Source organism: Pholcus phalangioides, unplaced genomic scaffold (assembly GCF_987345545.1).
Source record: "Pholcus phalangioides strain wild (caught in Gottingen) unplaced genomic scaffold, Ppha-v1.0 ptg000042l_1, whole genome shotgun sequence".
NCBI lineage: Eukaryota > Metazoa > Arthropoda > Arachnida > Araneae > Pholcidae > Pholcus > Pholcus phalangioides.
In genome coordinates, this window is record NW_028301628.1 from 2,637,272 (window position 1) to 2,656,512 (window position 19,241).

The 19,241-nt window shown below is 37.5% G+C and overlaps 1 protein-coding gene across 1 annotated transcript in view; it reads right to left on the minus strand.

Annotated features, from left to right (window-relative positions):
* Positions 1-8,010: 8,010 nt before the first annotated feature.
* LOC149063890 (importin-9-like) overlaps positions 8,011-19,241 on the minus strand; it is a 101,528-nt gene continuing 90,297 nt past the window's right edge. Inside the window, exons 21-24 of the mRNA XM_089254804.1 lie at positions 18,869-19,035; positions 11,358-11,470; positions 11,045-11,139; positions 8,011-8,421 (exon numbers count right to left, since the gene is read on the minus strand). Of these exons, the coding sequence (XP_089110930.1) occupies positions 8,239-8,421; positions 11,045-11,139; positions 11,358-11,470; positions 18,869-19,035 (558 nt within the window). The 3' untranslated portion in view covers positions 8,011-8,238. The remainder of the gene's footprint in view (positions 8,422-11,044; positions 11,140-11,357; positions 11,471-18,868; positions 19,036-19,241) is intronic.

The window sequence follows — 19,241 nt, forward strand, 5'->3', positions numbered from 1 at the left end:
CCACACTTAGAAAATGGATCGCACGCTCTTTCAGATGTTATCCCGGAATTTTATACGAAGTCATTAGTTTAATGGAAATTCGTATCCCCAACGTTTCTGTGACTGACCGCCTTTGCGTTTTATCTTTTGATGAGATGAACATCGACTCCAGAATACAGTATGACAGAAGCGTTGATAGGATTCTTGGACCATATAGCCAGGCTCAAGTCGCGATGGTGCGGGGTCTGTTCGCAAAATGGAAGCAGCCCGTCTTCTACGAATTTGACCAGCAGATGACTGCCCTGCTTCTCAAAACTATAATAGCAGCTGTACATAAAGCAGGTTACGAAATCGTAGCGGTAGTGTCCGATATGGGGGGAAAAAATCAAAAATTATGGAAGGAACTAAATATCAGTGAAAGTAATTGTAGCTTCCCACATCCTGTGGAAGAAAACAAAAGAGTGTGGGTTTTTGCTGATTTTCCCCACCTATTAAAGCTACTGCGGAACCATTTTTTAGATAGTGGATTCACACTTTCTAGTGGTAAAAAAATTGAACGTGCATTGATGGAAAACCTGCTCGCTTTAGACAGCACAGGCGAATTAAAGCTATGTCACAAATTGACGTTAAATCATATAACTGTTGCTGGCCGAGACCGCCAACGAGTTCACCTTGCGGCAGAACTCTTCTCGAATACAGCTGCTAAAGCCATAGAATACCTGTTTCCAGAGGAAAAAGAGGCTGGGGATTTTTTTTCTCTGGTCAATGACTGCTTCGACATTATGAATTCCAGAATACCGAACAATGCCGTTCCCACAGCATGTGGATATGGAATGCATATTGAGTCTCAAAATGAAATTTTAAAAAAATTTAAACATATGGCTGAAACTATGAGAGTAGGCCAACGAAACAACCTCATGCCGTTTCAGAAGGGATTGATCGTGTCAATTAATGCCCTGACTGGCTTGTTCTCTGATATGAAGGAACTTGGTATCAAGTACATATTGACGTCAAGGTTGAACCAAGACTCCTTGGAAAATTTCTTTTCGAGAATCAGAGGACTTGGGCAGTTTTACGATAACCCACTGCCGGTCGAGTTTAAACATCGCCTGAGACTCTCAATCATCAGTCCAGAACTTTCCGCATCAGCATTATCTGCTACACTACCCGTGCTTGATGACGACCAAATAATGACAACAAAATTTTTTTCTGGACTTCTGCCGGATATGTCAGAAGCACTAAGGATGGTTGAAGGTGAGGAAGAACTCGCAGATATATCGTTAGAGGAAACTTATAACACGGTGTCTGCTTTTTCATCAGAATCAGCATCTGAATGTTCTTCCGAAGGCCTCCACTATCTGGCAGGCTACATTGCTTTCAAGTGCCGAGACATCGATTCCACAATGGGAACTCCATCTGGGCATTTGATGAGAACACCTTGTCAAAGTTCATCCCAATCCGGATGGATTTGCAAACTTTCGAGAGGAGGACTCCTAATTCCATCCCAAAATTGGCTTGAAAAAATCAGAAACTGGGAAATTATTTTTGCTGGACTGCACGGAACCTCGTTCTGCTCTGAGAAAAAAATAATTAAATCTCTGTGCAAAACTATATCATCAAAATATCCCGAAGTGAACGAAAAAATTATAAACACTTATGCACGAGTAAGAACATTCATCAGAATAAGGCAAGTAAATCTTCAGACGAAACTTAGGAAAGCTTCGGAAAGAGCCCAAAAGAAAACTCGTAGATGGCAAGCTTCAAAAAAATGAGTGAGTAACACAATATTTTAACCTTCGCTTCAATTCCCCACATCTTTAAAATAGTTTTTTCATTTCATCTCATTTATCTTTAATAGTGTTATTTTTCTTTTCCATATATAACGAAACCTCGCTATAACGATACTAGATATAGCGATAAATCCCTCTTCCACACTATTTTCTCAAGTCTGGTTTGGAAATGTCTATACTCTAATGTTAAACTGCTGTCTCTCGATTTAACAATAATCCTTATGAAACGATATTTTTTCTTGTCCCACATTGTATCGTTATATCGAGGTTCACTGTAATTTAATGCATAGCTGCATAAACTTCGGCCCGCAAGCCAGTCTGATCCACTCAATAATTTTATTCGGCTTGCTGTACGATTTCGAAAAAAATTATATTTACAAATACGCTTTAAAACAGGCATCTTCAACCCGTTGCTCGCGAGCATCATGGTACTCCCTGAACCACCCAGAGCGCTCAATACTCGTGTCCGATGTCGTGCTCACGAGCACTTGATTAACAATTCCAATTAAACACCTTGTACACATTGCATTCAAGGATTGAAATCATCGTGATTTCATGCATTCGTATGTCAAACTTGCTGTAAGGGTGCTCTTCTTTTGATGATGAGTACAGGCAGTGCTCGCGACTAGAAAAAGGTTGAAGAACCCTGCTTTATAATACGTTTGGTTAAACCAAGCGTGCACAACTTCCGGCCCCCAGGGGCGAAATTAGACAGCTGCGAAGGGTGCGATCGCACCGGGCCGCAAAATATTATGGGGCCGTAAAAATGGGTTTTACTGCATTGATTATGTATAATATTTTACGCTAATTTGAAAAGTCAAAACTTGAAATTTTATTGAATCCATTGATGAAAAATACGTCGATTTATTAAAAGACACACACATATGGTAGTGAATCTGCAGCACCCCACATCCTTGGATGGGGGCCTTAATTTTTGAAAGGACCCCCAGACTAAGATTTTTATCTACTTCTTTAGTTGAAATTCAAGAAAATTTATATTTTTATATATTTATATATAAACATAAGACCGATAACTAAAGCCCCCACAGCCCGGTCTGCCTTTCCCATAAATTGGCCATGGTTTTAACACTGTGATGAGCCCTTGGTGCGCCCGTCATCCCGATTCAAAATCTTATTTCAGAGTATTAGACATCAGGGCCGCAACTAGATGCTTGGTCAGCCGGGGCAAACATGCATTTTGGCGCCCCCCTCATAATGTTGAAGGAGAGATTAAAGAGTGAAATTTGCGCCCCCTCTAGCACAGCGCCCGGGGCACCAGACCCGCCTGCACCCCCCCCCCCAGTTGCAGCCCTTGTAGACATAATATTGTTTTACATATTTCTCGTGAACGTGAAGCTTTGTAACCACCTGCACTGCCCATGCGCTAAAACGGCCCTACTTACTGGGGCCTCCTCCTCGGAAAATTTTTTTACGGATCCAAATTCGAAGACCCCCGCCCCTAAAAGAAATTTCGGTGGATTTATAGAGCAAAAATTAGTTAACTTCAGAGCCTAACCCCTATCACCAGGACCACAAAACTTTTCTTGCACCGTGCCGCTGAATGACTAAATCTGGCCCTGTCCCCTGGCCAAAGGCACTTCAACCTGGGGTTGAAGATGTTTGAGCCCCTCCCTACTAAATTGTGCGAAGGGGCTAAGCCCCCAATGATTAATAAATATATAATGCAACGTACCACTGCCCCTCCAGTCCAGGGACAGTGGGACAAGAGATATCATCCGGCTCCATGAAAGTGTTGTTAAGTAAGTACCGAGTGCTTACAACACGATAATTGTATCACTTTGTGGGCCGCAGACTAAAAAAGTACACGCCTGGGTAACACGTATACGGAATCGAATTATATTAACATAACGCACTAATGCCTGTGGTGCAGTAGTAACTATGCAGAAATTATTCAAGCATCACTTAAACATTTTGAAATTAAGTTTATCCCTGTTTTCATCCGCAAACCGAAGAGTCTGAAATCCGTGACCTGGATCAAAGATGTTTTGTTAATCATTGAACGCATGTTGTTTAAATATTGGCGCTCCCGGGCAGGGCCGTAACCCAGAGGGGAACGGGCGGGTCTGGTGCTCCGAATCCGGGGCTGAATTTTATCCTCTAACCTTTATTTCGACATTACAAGGGGGCGCCAAAATACTTGCTTGCTCCGACTGACCAAGCATCTATTTGCGGTCCTGTCCCAGGGCAAATGCTTCATTTCCCCATGCGGAAATCAGGCCCTGTTCTCTATGTTCAATAAGTAATGTGGGCAGGACCGCAACCAGATGATTGGTCAGCCAAGCAAGTACATATTCTGGCGTCCCCTTGTAATCAGGGTCGCAACTAGGGAAGAGCAGGTGGGTCTCGTGCCCCGGGCGCTGGCCCAGAGGGGCGCAAATTTTATTCCCAAACCTCTCCTTCAACATTACAAGGGGGGTGCCAAAATGCGCACTTGCTCTGGGTCAAGGGCGTAGCCAGGGCGGGGGGACTTGGGGGTCTGGTCCCCCCCCCCCCGAAATGTGAGAAAATGACCGAAAAAAGGGAAAAAGATGGCCAAATCCATTGTTCTGCGACTTTGGTCCCCCCCCCCGAAATGAAAGTGGTCCCCCCCCCGAACGAAATTTCTGGCTACCCCCTGCTCTGGGTGACCAAGCATCTAGTTACGGCCCTGCTTGTAATGTTGATTGAAGGAGAGGTGAAAGGGTGAAATTCGCCCTTCCCCCGGACCAAACCCGCCTGCTCTCCCCTAGTTGCGGCTCTGAATGTAAGGCCGAGTTATAAGAAAAAGATGAAAACTTAACTTATTCCAATTTATACATTCCCACTGAACGTTGAATATCTAAAGGCCATCTTTTATGGGGAAAATGTTTTTCCCCATTCTGATAATTCCCTTTCCGTTTCCCCTTTTGATTTCACAAACGTGAATACTTCCCATTGATTTAACATTGCATACAAGGGTCGAAAAAAAAATCTGTAAAAAATAAAAAAACTTTCAAAAAAATAAAAAAAATATATTTTGATAATTAGCGGTATTTGTGGCATCTACTCAGAAAAAATGATAGAGTTTTGTGAATTAGAACTATGCAAAAAAAATTATCAAAAAACAGTAATTTTACTCAGTGTTCCAACGGGAGACGGTCGCGTGAGGAATCGGGTGACGTCACTTGATTTTTCGAAAAGAGTAGCTAGAAAACCGGTTTTACAGCACCCCCTGTGTAAAACCCCTCTTTGCGGTCACCGGCTGGACAAATAGAAATTCGTCCGTAAAAAAGAATTGACCGGGAAAGGTGGAACCCTATTAAAACCTTGAGAATAATTCTTCATTTTGAAATAAACACAATTTTTTGAATAACATAAGTAAGAAATACTACATCCTTTTTAGAAAAATTCCCCAATTTAATTTGCAATGGAACATAGAAAAAATTACAGTATTTTCCGATAAATAGAGGTCGCATCCTGTAAAATGGCCGGAAAAAAGTTTGCGTGGAAAAATCGCCACTTTTTTTTTTTTTATATGTCACAGTTTCGTATAAAGGTCGAAACTCACTGTACTGACGTGACGTGATTATTCCGAGTCTAGGTGTGGAAAACGTATCCATGCGATTTTTTTTTTGGAGGGTGGGGGGGAGGGGAAGATTGAGCCAACTCTCCAAAATTAATAAGGGGGAGGGGGGGGGGTCTCGATCCCATTGGCTTAAAACAAGTTACGACAGGTAATACCAGTTACGACTTAATGCACTTAACATTCAACTTAATACAAGTTGCGCTTACGACAGGTTCCAAGCACTTCCCTGTGAAAAATCAGGGTCCTTGCGAAAGATCTGTCCGAAAGCCCAGTCCAACGGAGACAGGATCATTTTAGTCGGGGAGGGAGGGAGGGAAGAGTATGTAATTTTTTCACCCTCTTCCCACTAAAAAAAACGATCGAAACAATATTTTTCGTCTTCCCCCCCCCCCCCCCAGAATTAGCAGCCCCCCACAAGATTTCCGCCTGTGAAAACTGCCTTCTTCCCTAGTTCCGGCCCTGGCTACCTAAGTGTTGGAGTACTGGAAACAGGGCTGGGGTGGGGGGCAGCAAATTTCACCTTTTAACCTCTCTTCAACATTAATTGAAATACTGTATTTAAAATTTCTATATAAGAGTGCTGCTAACGTAAATAGTTTGAGAATCCCTGATTTATAAGGAGGAAGTTTCATATTCCTAGTATTAGAATGCAATGGTACCCGGCTCAGGGGGCTTTGGAATTTTCCGTTCATTTCTTATTTTCTTTTTTTTGTGTGTTAATTTTATGTTACTTTTATTTATTTGATTCCCCTCAAAGGCACCGGAACCTAGGAGCGGAGGATATTTGAGCCCCACCCCCAATGAATTTTTTTTGGCGCTTGAGGGCCCCCCCCCCAATAGTTTTTAGAAAAACAATGCAGTGCGTCCTCTGTTTCCTGCGTATGTGCTTCATCCCCGTATATACAGGACGGCCAGCAACTTTCAGCGCTCTCTCCCCACCCAATGTTAATTTCTTCATGTCAGCGCCTCTGTTGTGAAGAACTTGTTAATAAGCTTAATCATTGTTCACTTTACCTCCTCCCACTTTTTTTCTTTTTTTGTGTTGTATCATGTCCCCATCCCCAAGGGTCACACTCAACAAAAGAAGGAAGAGATGCTCTTGAGTTTACCTACAGTGCAAGCAAGAGAAAGGATTTCCCCCCCCCCCCACAAGTTATCTACACTGGTGCCTTCAGGCACCACTCTGGGAGGACGCAATTTAGGATGAATGGATGCCGGGGTGATTGGTAGATAAGACTACTATTGTCACAGAACAAGTGCGTTGAGATTCCGAAGAAAAGTAAGAAAATAAAATTTCGAGCAGATGGATTTCTACTATTTAGAGAAATTTTTTGTCAAAAAGTTTTTTCTGAGCCAAGTGTGAAAAACATATCCACTCGAATTTTTTTTTTTTTGGGGGGGGGGGGGCGAGCCGGCTCTTCTAAAATGTTGGGGGGGGGAAAGCTCGGGCCCATGGGCTGGATACAAGTTTATGCCTATGGATGCTTGATCACCCGGGACAAGTGCGTATTTTGACGCCCCCTTGTAATGTTGAAGGATCAGTTTCAGAATGAAATTTGTACCCTCCTCAGGTCCACTACTAGGGCACTAGACCCACCTGTCCCCATCCCCTAGTTGCGGCCCTGCTTTCAAGTCTTATGCTCTAGGACAGCGGTTCTCAACCGGTGCTCCTTGTGAACTCTCCAAGGGCTCCGTGGTCGCTCGAAGAAAATTAAAAAACACAACTAAAATTTCAGAAAATAATTGTAAATAGTAAAAATTAATCAGTAACTTTGAAGAATAATTAAAAAATTGGCCTACGGGGGCTCCGCCATAGAATTTTTTTACTTGAAAGGGCTCCGCGAGTCAAAAAATGTTGAGAACCGCTGCTCTAGGATATAGAGATTCGACAAATAATGAAAATTGTCTTTTATGAACATCAGTATAGCACACAATCATAACACTTATTTAAATACGTAAGTGCTAAAGGTAAGAACATTTACACTAGCAACCGATTTATGTTCTCTACTGAACTACTTGGAGGACTACCAGGCGCTTCTCAAGTTTACCTCATTATAAAGCATTGCTCATTTGATATTACTACTAAACCACACATGCACCTCGCCCATATTCCTCTGCAGAACTTCTAACGAATTGGTACATGTAGGAATATGCGTGTACGTATAGTGAACCTTCCATGAAGTTCGCTTCTGTGTAACACTTATGTATAGTGCTGCCATATGCATTTTTTTAAACAGTTTTTTTTGTTAACTCATAGTGAGTGAAGTGTAATGAATGAATAATCGTAATGTTGCAGGCCTGTTGCTCTCTGCAGCGAGACTTTTTAACGGGGACATTGGCTCATATTCGTGCCTCAAAGTTGGGAACCGCAGAAAACCAACTTCATTGACCACCACTGTGGCAACGGTAGGGTTTGAACCCGAATCCTTGCAATACAAGTCTGTCACTATGACCAGCATAGCGGTACTCATTTGATTTCTTCCACTGAATCATTTGATGTGTCACTTACATTGTTTATTACTTTCAGACTTCATTTGTTTATGAACTTTCATGTGAAAAATCAGACATCTTAACAATTAGACATAACTAGATTGAGATTTCTATTAGCTGCTAGAAATATCTGAAGAATTTTGCAAGATCAATTTGATCTGATCTCATTTTGCAAATACATATTTTCAAGATGAAAATTAGCTACAATTTTATTCAGCATGTTTTCCCATCAAGATCATTTATTGTCTTGAATGTATATACAAGCTCTAACCAAAGCTGTGCATTAAATTATGAAAGTAATTAAATAATAAAGGTTTTTGATGCACTCACATCTAAAAATAACATGAATAACGTATTTGCTTGTCATAAAATTGAACAAAAGGGGGAAAATACATAATTGAATGTCAGTTTCAGTCAATCATTTTTAAATACAAACAATACACCTTTCTCTTCTTCGTCTAAGTAACGTAATATCAAATTACAGTATACAGTCTCAGAGGATACAGTGTACAAAAAACTTGCGACTTTTTCTTTATAACAATCATTACTCTGCAAACTTTTTTCCTCCACCAAACTTGGATCCACTTCATATTTATTCTGAAATAGTCAACAAACACATTTTATTTTCTAAATCAACTTTAAGATTTTGTACAATGTTTAAAAACAACCAAAAAGAAAACAAATAAAAATGACAAATAAAATACTGGTAGTTTTCATGTGTTTACGATTATACAAGCACTAATTACAATGATGAGGAAACTGCCATGTAGTAAATAATTGCATTTAATTTTTTTAATTATTATTGAGAGTTTTTGTATGCATGATTTTTTATGTAAGTACAGTTATCTTATATTGATGAATTGGATAATTCGAACTTTTTTGCTGTTCCCTTCAATTAACCAAGTTCAACTGTATATATCCCATATAGTCTGACCAGCGTTCTCCCATACCATAAACTGCTCCTTTTGTATTTAAGACACAGCTCATTTTTTGCATGATGCGAATGACAGGCATATGCCATGCACCAAATGGTTTAATGGATAATGTTCTGTGTTACAAGTAGATACCAAGAACCTACAACTTTCCTGAAAAGGGATCTAACCTCTGTTCGTTCTAACTTGGGTCCTGATGTAAATAAAAGCACGTGTGAGATGCCCAAAATGATTGGTTGAAGAACATTTCACCCTTTCTTACTGTGCAACACTGCCAAAAATATAGTCCTTTGTCGTTTGCCCTCATACCATAAAATACCTCATAATTTATATATTTTTTTAAATATTTATTCCATATTATTTCAAAGTTATCTGGAATACAGGAAAAATATTTTTTAAAGATTGGTCAAAGCGTTTTTGCTGCTATGTCTTCAGGGTGGGTGTTGACGCGCCTTTCTCACTAAAACATCACCCTCCCCTTTTTAAATGGAAGTTTCATTTTATTATTATTATTCCTATTCGCAAACAGATTTGCTATACACTTGTATATGCTTCTTCAAGAGGTCTTGCAAGAAAAAGAGCTTTCTTCTTTATCGTTTGATGACATTAATGAAATATGCGTGTCTATCTTGTTTGGCAGAGCCATTTGAAAATTCATTTCTTTGCAGCTGCTCTGGACAACATAAACAAAGTTGCTATCAACAAAAAATTTTTCTCACCCACACGCTTTGACGTACACTGGATACGGGTGGTGGTGGGGGCACTTATCGTTCGTGGTGAATATATGCATTTCAAAAGAATTCACACTTCTGCTTGAGCAGCTTGTTGGGAGGAAGTAATATTTTTTTTGTCGAAGGCGGCGAGCTGAAAAAATCTGAGGATTATCGCGAAGACATGAAGGTAAAGTTTTGAAAATCTGGTTCGAAAGAGTAATGCTCATTTTTGATTCAGTTAGCCTCATTATGACAGACACTAGAGATCCCGTGAGAAAGCCTGACCTGGGGGCCCATTAAAGATCCCAGTCTAGGGGCTTCTGCTGCTGGATGTTGGGGTCATGGCTTGCAATCTACGCACGGATAAAAAAACCGAAATTGCCTTGACAAAAAACAGGATATCAACAACAGGTTGAAGTAAAGAAACGAAATAATGTGGATGACTCTCTCATCAAATTGTAACTGCTACAGCCCCCCCTGAAAAACACCCCCCCCCCCTCCTTGAATACTGCTCATGAATGGCAGCACAACCGGTTCAATCAATAGTCTGACGTAAAAATTTTCTGTCAAGGTGATAGGAATAACGACGAGAGTGCTCGTGCTGTCATAGGAAATCGCTCCCCAGACCATAACTCCTTGTGTAGGTCCAGTGTGTCTACACCGCTGACAGCTTGGTTCCATGTGCTTACCTGGCCTTCTTAACCAACTTATGACCACCATTGGCAAAAAGACAGAAACAGCTTTCACCTGAGAACACAACAGATCCTCACTCCTGACTCCAATGAGCTCTAATTTGATACCACAGATGGCAATGTTTTGGAGTTGGTGGAATGAACGTTACAGGCCGTCAGGCTCGGAGCTGTCCCTTAAGTAATCGATTCGTTACAGTTTGCTGTGTCACTCTGGGGACAATAGAAGCTCTAATTTCTGGTGCAGATGCAGTACGATGCACCACAGCAATGCGGCGAATACGGTGGTCTTCCCTCTCAGTAGTGGCCAGTGTGCGGAAGGACACCAGTCTTCTTGAGATAGTGCTTTCCTGTGACCACTGCTGCCAACAATTATGCTCAGTGGATTCAACCTTGCCAAGTCTTTACGCAATAATATCGCGGAAAGAAAATCCACTTTCTCATAGCCCTATTACACTGCCTCGTTCAAACTCAGTAAGCTGATGATACTGCTTTCTTCGTCTCCTTAAAGGCATTTTTGACTCAAACGTAGCTCACAACATCCAATCCTCCAGACCAACCATGGCCCCCGCTCTGTTCCCCCTAGGGGATATAAGCTGGTTGGTCTCAGAATCCAATCCGGATGATAAATAATGCTCATGAAGTTTATATAGCGTATTTAAAGCAAATGTGAGTTGCATGATCATAGTGGCGCAACTAGCGGCACTCTTATTCATCTAGTGTGAAATTTGAATGAGCGTCATCTTTCAGATGTGCAAACGCGCCTCCCAAATTTCGTTTATCTAGCCAAACTCCTTGGTGTTGAGATTTTATTTTTCGCCAGTGTATATAATATGTGATGAAATAGGACAGCTGAACTTAGTTATGTGCAACAGAATGAACTCACATTTTTATCTTCCTTCTCCTCATTTAATCTGAACGTTTCCAGCAATATCAACTTGATCATCATCACAACAACTGGTATCACTTCAGGTTCTGTTTCTAAAATTGTAAGACAAGAAAATATTCATTTGACCCTTTTTATCAATAAATACTATAAGAAAAGAAATTAATATGATTCAATACACAAACATAGTAAATTAACATTCAATTTTGACATAACTTGATAGCACACACAAATTTTGCGTGTGTTAAATTTGATTATTTATAGTTTAAATTGTGTTTGATCACTTGATTAATGTGAGTGATTGGTAACTTACTTAGATTAATATGCTCTCCAGTTCTTTTTCTTACGGTAGAACAAACAATGCTGATTATAGCTGCATTGTTGGTTTCTAAGGCATATCCACAAATAGAAATCATAGCTGATATGCTAAAAAGATATAGATTTGATATTACACATACATATATATATATCCATATACACACACACTACACAGGGTGGTAACTATTGAAGGTTCTCGACATGATTGAGAAAAGACTTCTGGCTTGAATTTCAATGAATTTCCTTATAACTTTGAAACATGTACAGAAGAATTGTTTTGTAGAAACAAATACTGTCCCAAGCCCGTATCGGGGGGGGGGGGGGCTTGGAGACTTGGGAGCTGGTCACCCCTCTACCAAAATGTGAGAAAATGAACTGAAAAAAGGGAAAAGATAGCCAAATCTATTGTTCGACCACTTCTGTCTCCCCTCCCGAAATGCAAGCAGTCCCCTTACAAACGAAATTTCTGGCTAAGGGCCTGTACTGTTCAACAGTTATAACAGTTAACTCAGGAATTAGATTTTCTTCCAAAATGTCTTGATAAGACTCTAATAAGTTGATTTTAAAAGCTTATGAATGCTATTGGAGTTTTTCTTTGGGGGATACAAATGTCACGCAGGAGAAGTCATGGGACACTTTTACCTATGTTGACATAAGTGTAGTGTAACCAGTTTTTCATGTACATAAGTATTATAAATCAAACTAGTCATTTGTCTATATATGTGTTATCTGTGCCATGAATAATTAATTTTTTTAATCTTTTCATTTGATTGTTGTAGACTGTGCTGTATCCAGTGATTATCCAATTTTTTCTTTGTGTAACAGCTTTGAATAATAATTTTAATATTTCATTTTAAGTCGTCACTTGAGTGTATGAAGACAAACTCTTTGTGCATCATACTTATGTGTTTGTTGGGAAATATGGAATAATTAATATGATTCAGATGTCGGAGCAATCTCTCGGGCTCACCAACAAATTCTTTAAGTTAATAGATTTTTTATGTAAAATTTTAAGTTCTATCAAATTAATTTGAGTGAGGAAATGCTAATTCTTTTTGAAATAATATTCTTTTCTTTGTTTGGGGGGAAAGCTAGAGAATCAAGAGAGAGGAAGAAGACCGGTCACCATATTGAAACATTTTTTGTTCAATCAGGCAGAAACGCTTCCACAGGAAGAAAGGAATATTTTTTTCTTGTCGTTCGTTACCCATAAAAAAATTTCCCCATAGAAAAACAGATTTTTGTCTTCGGAATATTCTGAGTCAATTTTTTTTATTCGAAAATGTATCATGTTATTCAAGATTTAAATATTTTTGAGACCCGTGATTCTTTTAAGTGTATAAATTCTTTTTACTCTACTCTGTTTCACGCTGAAGAAAAGATTTGTCGTCTTTGAAATATTGTGAGGGTGGAAAATATCGAATTAATGTCATATAGTTGAAATTGGTTGTTGTGTCATCCAAAATGTGATAGATTGAATATTTTTTTAATTTTTCTTTGTCGATGTTCTGATCTCAAATGTATCAAAATTTTTCTTTTTGTCCATTTTCACCTCTCACCTGAGTCCAGTCATCGTCTTCAATCACCTAATCTTCATATAGACTTTTGTAACTGTGTCGCCTTGTCTTTGTGGTTATCTTGTAGTGTATTTGAAAATTCTTACAGCAGTCCATCCATTTGTCTCATCTAAGAGTGAACCACAGATGCTCTGTGAATTGGTTTTCTTTTTAAGATTCACATCCAACTTGAACTGATTTTTGTCTAGAGGAGATGACCACAACACCAGGACGGAACATTGGAAATGTCCATATGAAGATTATTGGGTCAGATGATGAATCGGAACACATGTGACTTAAACATCAATGGCGGAAAGTGCCCCACTATGGTTTATGGACAAAAACTAAAATACCAACATGACAACGATGAGTTGACGATTATGACATGTTACTAAGGAAAACCATGATCGACTTTGGTAATGAAGACCTTTTGTCAGTTATTACTGCTAGGCAGGAACTCATCCTCAGGTGGGCGGACATTGGAATGGACTCCTTGACTCTATGAATAACATATACTCCAGGTTATAATACGAGGATTAGGCAAGAGGAATTTTTTCTCCAAACTCACCCAAGCATGATTATGCGCCGCTCAGACAGATGATAAAAAAAGGGGGTCCATGACTCTATTAACAACTCAAAAGGATAAAAGAGCCACAGAAAAATGGGATCCTGAATATTTAAAGAGGGGAGGACCTGTGGGGATGGACTCGGCTATTGGAAGCACAAAAAACGTCATCTAATCAGACGTCCAGGATCAAAACAAAACAAAACATTACCAGTCTAGACCCATCTTACAACAGGTGGTTTGAAGAAGGGAGAGACAGGCATGAAGTTTTACAAAGAAATTAAAATTTAAAGTTCTTGATTACAATCAAATATCACATTGTAGATTTTTAAAATTAACATCTTCATTCGGGAAATAAAACAACAAGCGCCCTAATAACACCCGACATCATATGTAATTATTCTTGATTCATGACATGCCAAAAAAGTCAGAACCTTGACAAAGAAAAACTAAAAAAAAAAAATCATTTTATCACATTTTGATGATGATGGTACAATGACCAATTCCAAAACCATATGACATTAATTCGATATTTTCCACCCTCACAATATTTCAAAGACAATGAATCTTTTCTTCAGCGAAGAACAGTAGAGTAAAAAAGTATATACACTTAAAAGAATCACAGGTCTCAAAAATATTTAAATCTTAAATAACATGACACATTTTTGAATAAAAAAATAAAAATTCTCTAGCTTCCCCCCCACAAAAAAAAGAATATTATTTCAGGAAGAATTCACATTTCCTCACTCAAATTAATTTGATACAACTTAAAATTTCACAGGAAAAATCTATTAACTTAAAGAATTTGTTGGTGAGCCCGAGAGATTGCTCCGACATCTGAATCATATTAATTATTCCAGATTTCCTAACAAACACATACAGTACAAAGCACAAAGAGTGCGTGTCTTGACAAAGAGTGACTGATTAAAATAGTCTTAATTGTTACACCAACATGATGAAAATACAAATTTATTTTTCAGATGCCAAAAATCTTGTATCCTTATATTTTTTTATTTTTTTCTGACACAATGAACAATTAACTTATTTGTTCACTCATATTAACATCCACAGGTTTTTGGATATGTTTTTTGCTTGTCCCTAAATTTTTTCCACCACCTTGTTGCATTGGCATGATGCCACACCTTTCCAGGACACAAACACAAATTACTTTCATAAAAAATAGAACCTTGATTTTTCAGTGTCATTGAGACAAGCCTATGGTGGAAAATTCACAATTTATACATTATTTGAGGCAGTATAAGTCGGAGTGGCATGAGTAGATTAAACCTCATTTTGAGAAACAAAAGGTTTTAGCAGAATAATTTTCAGAGTCTCATATTAAAAATTCTGAGATTTCATAATCTAGTGACAAACTATCAAAGCTGAGACAGTTCATTTGCTCTTTTGGCAGTTCACAATTTCTAGATTGCATTACTGGGCTAAAGTCAGCATTGTTGAAATATGACTGCATCACACTGACTTTAACCAGCCCCCAGATATACGGGAATTTAAAAAGACCAACTAATTATAATATTCTTAGGAATATCAAATATATATACAGTACATTCAACCAACCAACATATAGACAATCTGGTCACCCCCAAAGCAGAATATGCCGAAGTCAGTCCCATTTTAATCAGTCCTACACTGTAAAATTGGAATTTTCTCTGAAAGTGTGAAGATGTCAAAGAAACACATCTATTTCAGATGTGTTTCTTTGACTAATTTCTGAGAATTTAATCTAATTTCTGATCATGAAATTCTGAGAATTAAAACAAACAGTGCTATTCTATTGCAGAACAATCGGGAAGAATTTTAAGAAAAATGTAGAAAACACTATTATGGGAACTGCAGAACATTTCCTGTCAGTCGTGGGCTCACTGCAGAACAATGCAAAACATTCTGCTTTGGAGCTGGTCACCTTTTATGTACTACTGCAACTTCCGGTATTTTGGATACAAATCACTATTCAAGCACAAAACTGATTTCAATTAAGTTATTTTACTATCTTTCAATACTACTAAACCCCACATGTACCTCGTCCATATTCCTCTCGGAACTTCTAACAAACTGGTATATGTTGGAATGTACATGTCTGTGTTGTGAACCTAACGTGAAGCTTGTTTCTATGCAATGCTTGCTATAGTGCTACTACATATTTTTCGAACTATGAGTGGAGTGTAATGTTTGATGATTTTACTGATGTAGGCCTGTTGCTCTCTGTGGCGAGATTTCTTAATGGGCAGATCAGCCTCCATTCGCACCTCGAAGTTGAGAACTACAGAAAACCAACGTCAGCCATAACTTTCAATACTAAAAAACATCGAATATAACCCCCTAAAACAGCATGCTTTCAAAAGCAATAACTAAAAACAAAGCAGCACTAACTGCAGTGAGCATAAACATACCTAGTGCAATATAGAGTGGAAATAGAAAATAATATTCCTAAACATGTTCTTCATCAAACTCATTCCCTTTTTCCTTGATGGCCATATCACAGACTTGCAGTTGAGAAATGTGTTTTTTCTTATAGGATATGCCAATTTAAATCATGATTTGAATCACTTGATTTTTTTATTCATTGATTTAAATTTCATTTTTCCTTTGTATTATGGTGTTAATAATTCAATGATATTGAAGTAAAACTAGAATAGTGTGGTATTCATGTTATTGAAATATGATAAAATTTTTGATTAAAGAAAATATACAGAAGATCTGGTAAATATGGACTTGAACCTAATCCTTAGATACAGTGCAGAAAGATAGCTGTTCTGTTTTTAGATTTTTAAATTTATTTTATTAAATGACAATTACATTTTCAAAAATAACACTACCCAAGAGGAAAATGGCTGCCAATACTGGGGTTATAATCATGAAAAAAAAAATCAAAAACTGATACAAACTTTTCATGGGGGGGGGGGGGGAAGAATATATATATACATACATATAAATTCAAACACACAAATAATCATAAATACAAAATCAAGTTAATTAGTAGTACAAGTATCCTGAAATTAAATAGTAATATGTATAATGTGTTCATTATGTCGAAGTAAAAAATAAAAGTAGGGGTTGGAAGAAATATATATGCATGCACATATTGTGGCTTTCAGAGTGCTACTTCAATTAGACATTAAAAGGTAGATTAATAAGTTTTGCAGTTACGGAACTATGCGGAAATAAATTTCAATATCATTTATTGAGTGAAGATATTCTTTAAGCTTGCTTTTGAAATGAGGCAGATTAGTAATTGTTTGCATTTCATATGGTATTGAATGGAAAAACCTTGGCACTATAAAAATGAAGTGTTTTTGCAAAATATCTTTATGTGCATGTGGTACAGAAAAAATACAATTTGGTCTACGAGGATTTACTGAGTGCGCATGGGCAAATGGTATTGTTTGTTGTACAGAGTAATTGTTGCAACTTTAAGCAAGTACAACTAGCTAACAGTTAAAACGTCAGCATTACGGAAAAGAATATTAGCCTGGGTGTTATAGTCATTATATATATATATTAGTCAAATTACTTTTTTTTGTAGATCAATTATAGGATGAATAATACTATTGTAATCTCCACCATATATACAAAGACAGTAATATGTGTGATTGAAACCACAAAAAATACAAATTTCTGATGAACACTTTGTTAACATGACTTTTGAGATGAAAAAACTTCATGAGAAAATCATGTACCTCAATTTATTATGCAAAAAGTTTACGTATGATTTCCATTTTAAATTATTATGGAAATAGACACCAAGATATTTAATACTTTTGACAGCTTCAAGACAGTTGCATGAACATGACATGAGATTACATTGGTTAGTATGGTATATCAAATGAATAGGGTCAAGAGCAGTGCCGTCTTAACGTATGGGCTCACCTGGGCCTCAAGAGAAGAGGGGCATCAGAAAAACGAGTAGTTGAATTTTTCAAGAATTTGAAAGGTACGGCCTCAGAAAAATCATTTGGCCCGGGGGCCCACGATGCTCTTAAGACGGTCCTGGTCACTTTGGCCTGAGGACCTTTTTTCAATTTTGTGCAGGAAAAGAATTTGCAGAAAAATATAAGGAGTTAAACTTAGCTATAACCGCACTAAGTATTTGCAATGCACTACAATGGGGCACAAGGGTTCCAATGATAAAAAAAACAAGTTCGTTTTTGTGTGAAGCCTTTAATTTTATGCTCGGATTGCTGATTTAAAATAATAGATGTTGTACCAACATAAATGCCATTGAACTTTGAATTTTAATATGGTAGTGCATTATATGAAAAGTGCGTGCTCAGTTTTTTTTACCGCACATTCAATCTGTGAAAGAATAAAAATTTGTGTGTAAATTATTAAGCAACATCATGTAAGTTGGAAACACATCATAATGAATGCATTCGCCAATTGCACAAGAAACAATCTTATCAACAAATATGTTTTTCATTTCGTTGATGCTGAATGACCATTTGGTTGTACATCTAGTGAATTGAGAAACCTGCACTATATGTGTGATACCAAGTCATCACAAGGCATTAACTTTAAGAGAGGGGGAATTTATATTACATAAACACAGATTTTTGGTGTTCATATTTCTTGCTTGTAGTTTGTTTCTTATTTTTCATTTGTTTGTTTATTCATTAATGCTGAATTTGATATATTAGGTGAAAAAATATGTATTCTTAATGATTAACAATATTTGTTTTAATTAATAAGAAGCTAGTTAATTCAGATAAAAAAAATCTGATTTAAATTTTCTAAAAAAACCATGACTTTTTTCATACTCGGTGGCTGTGTATATGTATGAAGAGAGAGAGAGCGAGAACAAAACGGTCAGTTGAATTTCGAGTTTTTGTAGAACATGTACTTTGTTTGTAAAACAGACTTACATCCTGGTGTAATTTTTTATGCCAGGATGTTTGACAGGCCCAGGGTTAAGCTTTTTCAGGGGCCTCCTCATAGTAAATTTATAATTGTAAAAAGTTACATTCATCCCAGGTGCCACGACTGGAATCCTATCACCCCATACTTTCTGCTCCATGAAGTTTGAGTCCCTGTGGAGGCAGACAGGAATTTTCCTCCTAAAATCACCATCTGCAAATATAATTAGTCTTGAGGAATTTCGTAAGTTATTAATTAACAATTGGAGAGGACATCTTTTTTAATATATATGTCACCATCTGGTGGCCTATGTCATTAATAAGCTATTGTTGATTGCTGCTACCTTACTATATCATAAATAAGGTTTTTTTCCAGGGAATTGTATTTTGCTGTAAGAAAAAGGAAACCTTGGGATTATTGTTAAAAGGGAGGTTTCACTGTAATTTATAAGTACAATTCTTTCCCTAAAAGGAAACAAAAGAACCTGATCGCATTATTTACATGATAGCCACTAACCTTAATTTGTAATGGTTTTTTTTTGTGAACATTAGATGTTGCTCAACCCACAATGTAAGGATAAACTCAACACCATTTCTTCCATTTGGATCCAAAAAACAAAATAAATATTTGATAGTTGCTGATACGTCCTTCAGAATCATTTCGAAAAATATTTTCAGGAAACACTAGAATGAAGAAAATAATAACAATTTGTAAAAAAGTAAAATATTTAAAAAAAATATCATTTTACTTTTATAATAATTATAAACATACTCCCAAGTCGAGGAGTCATTGCATTGCTATAAGCACAAAATTTCCACTAGTGTAAATTAAAGACAGAAAAAAGAATATTACTAGTAGAATCATTTCTAAATGAAAAAATTGAATAGAA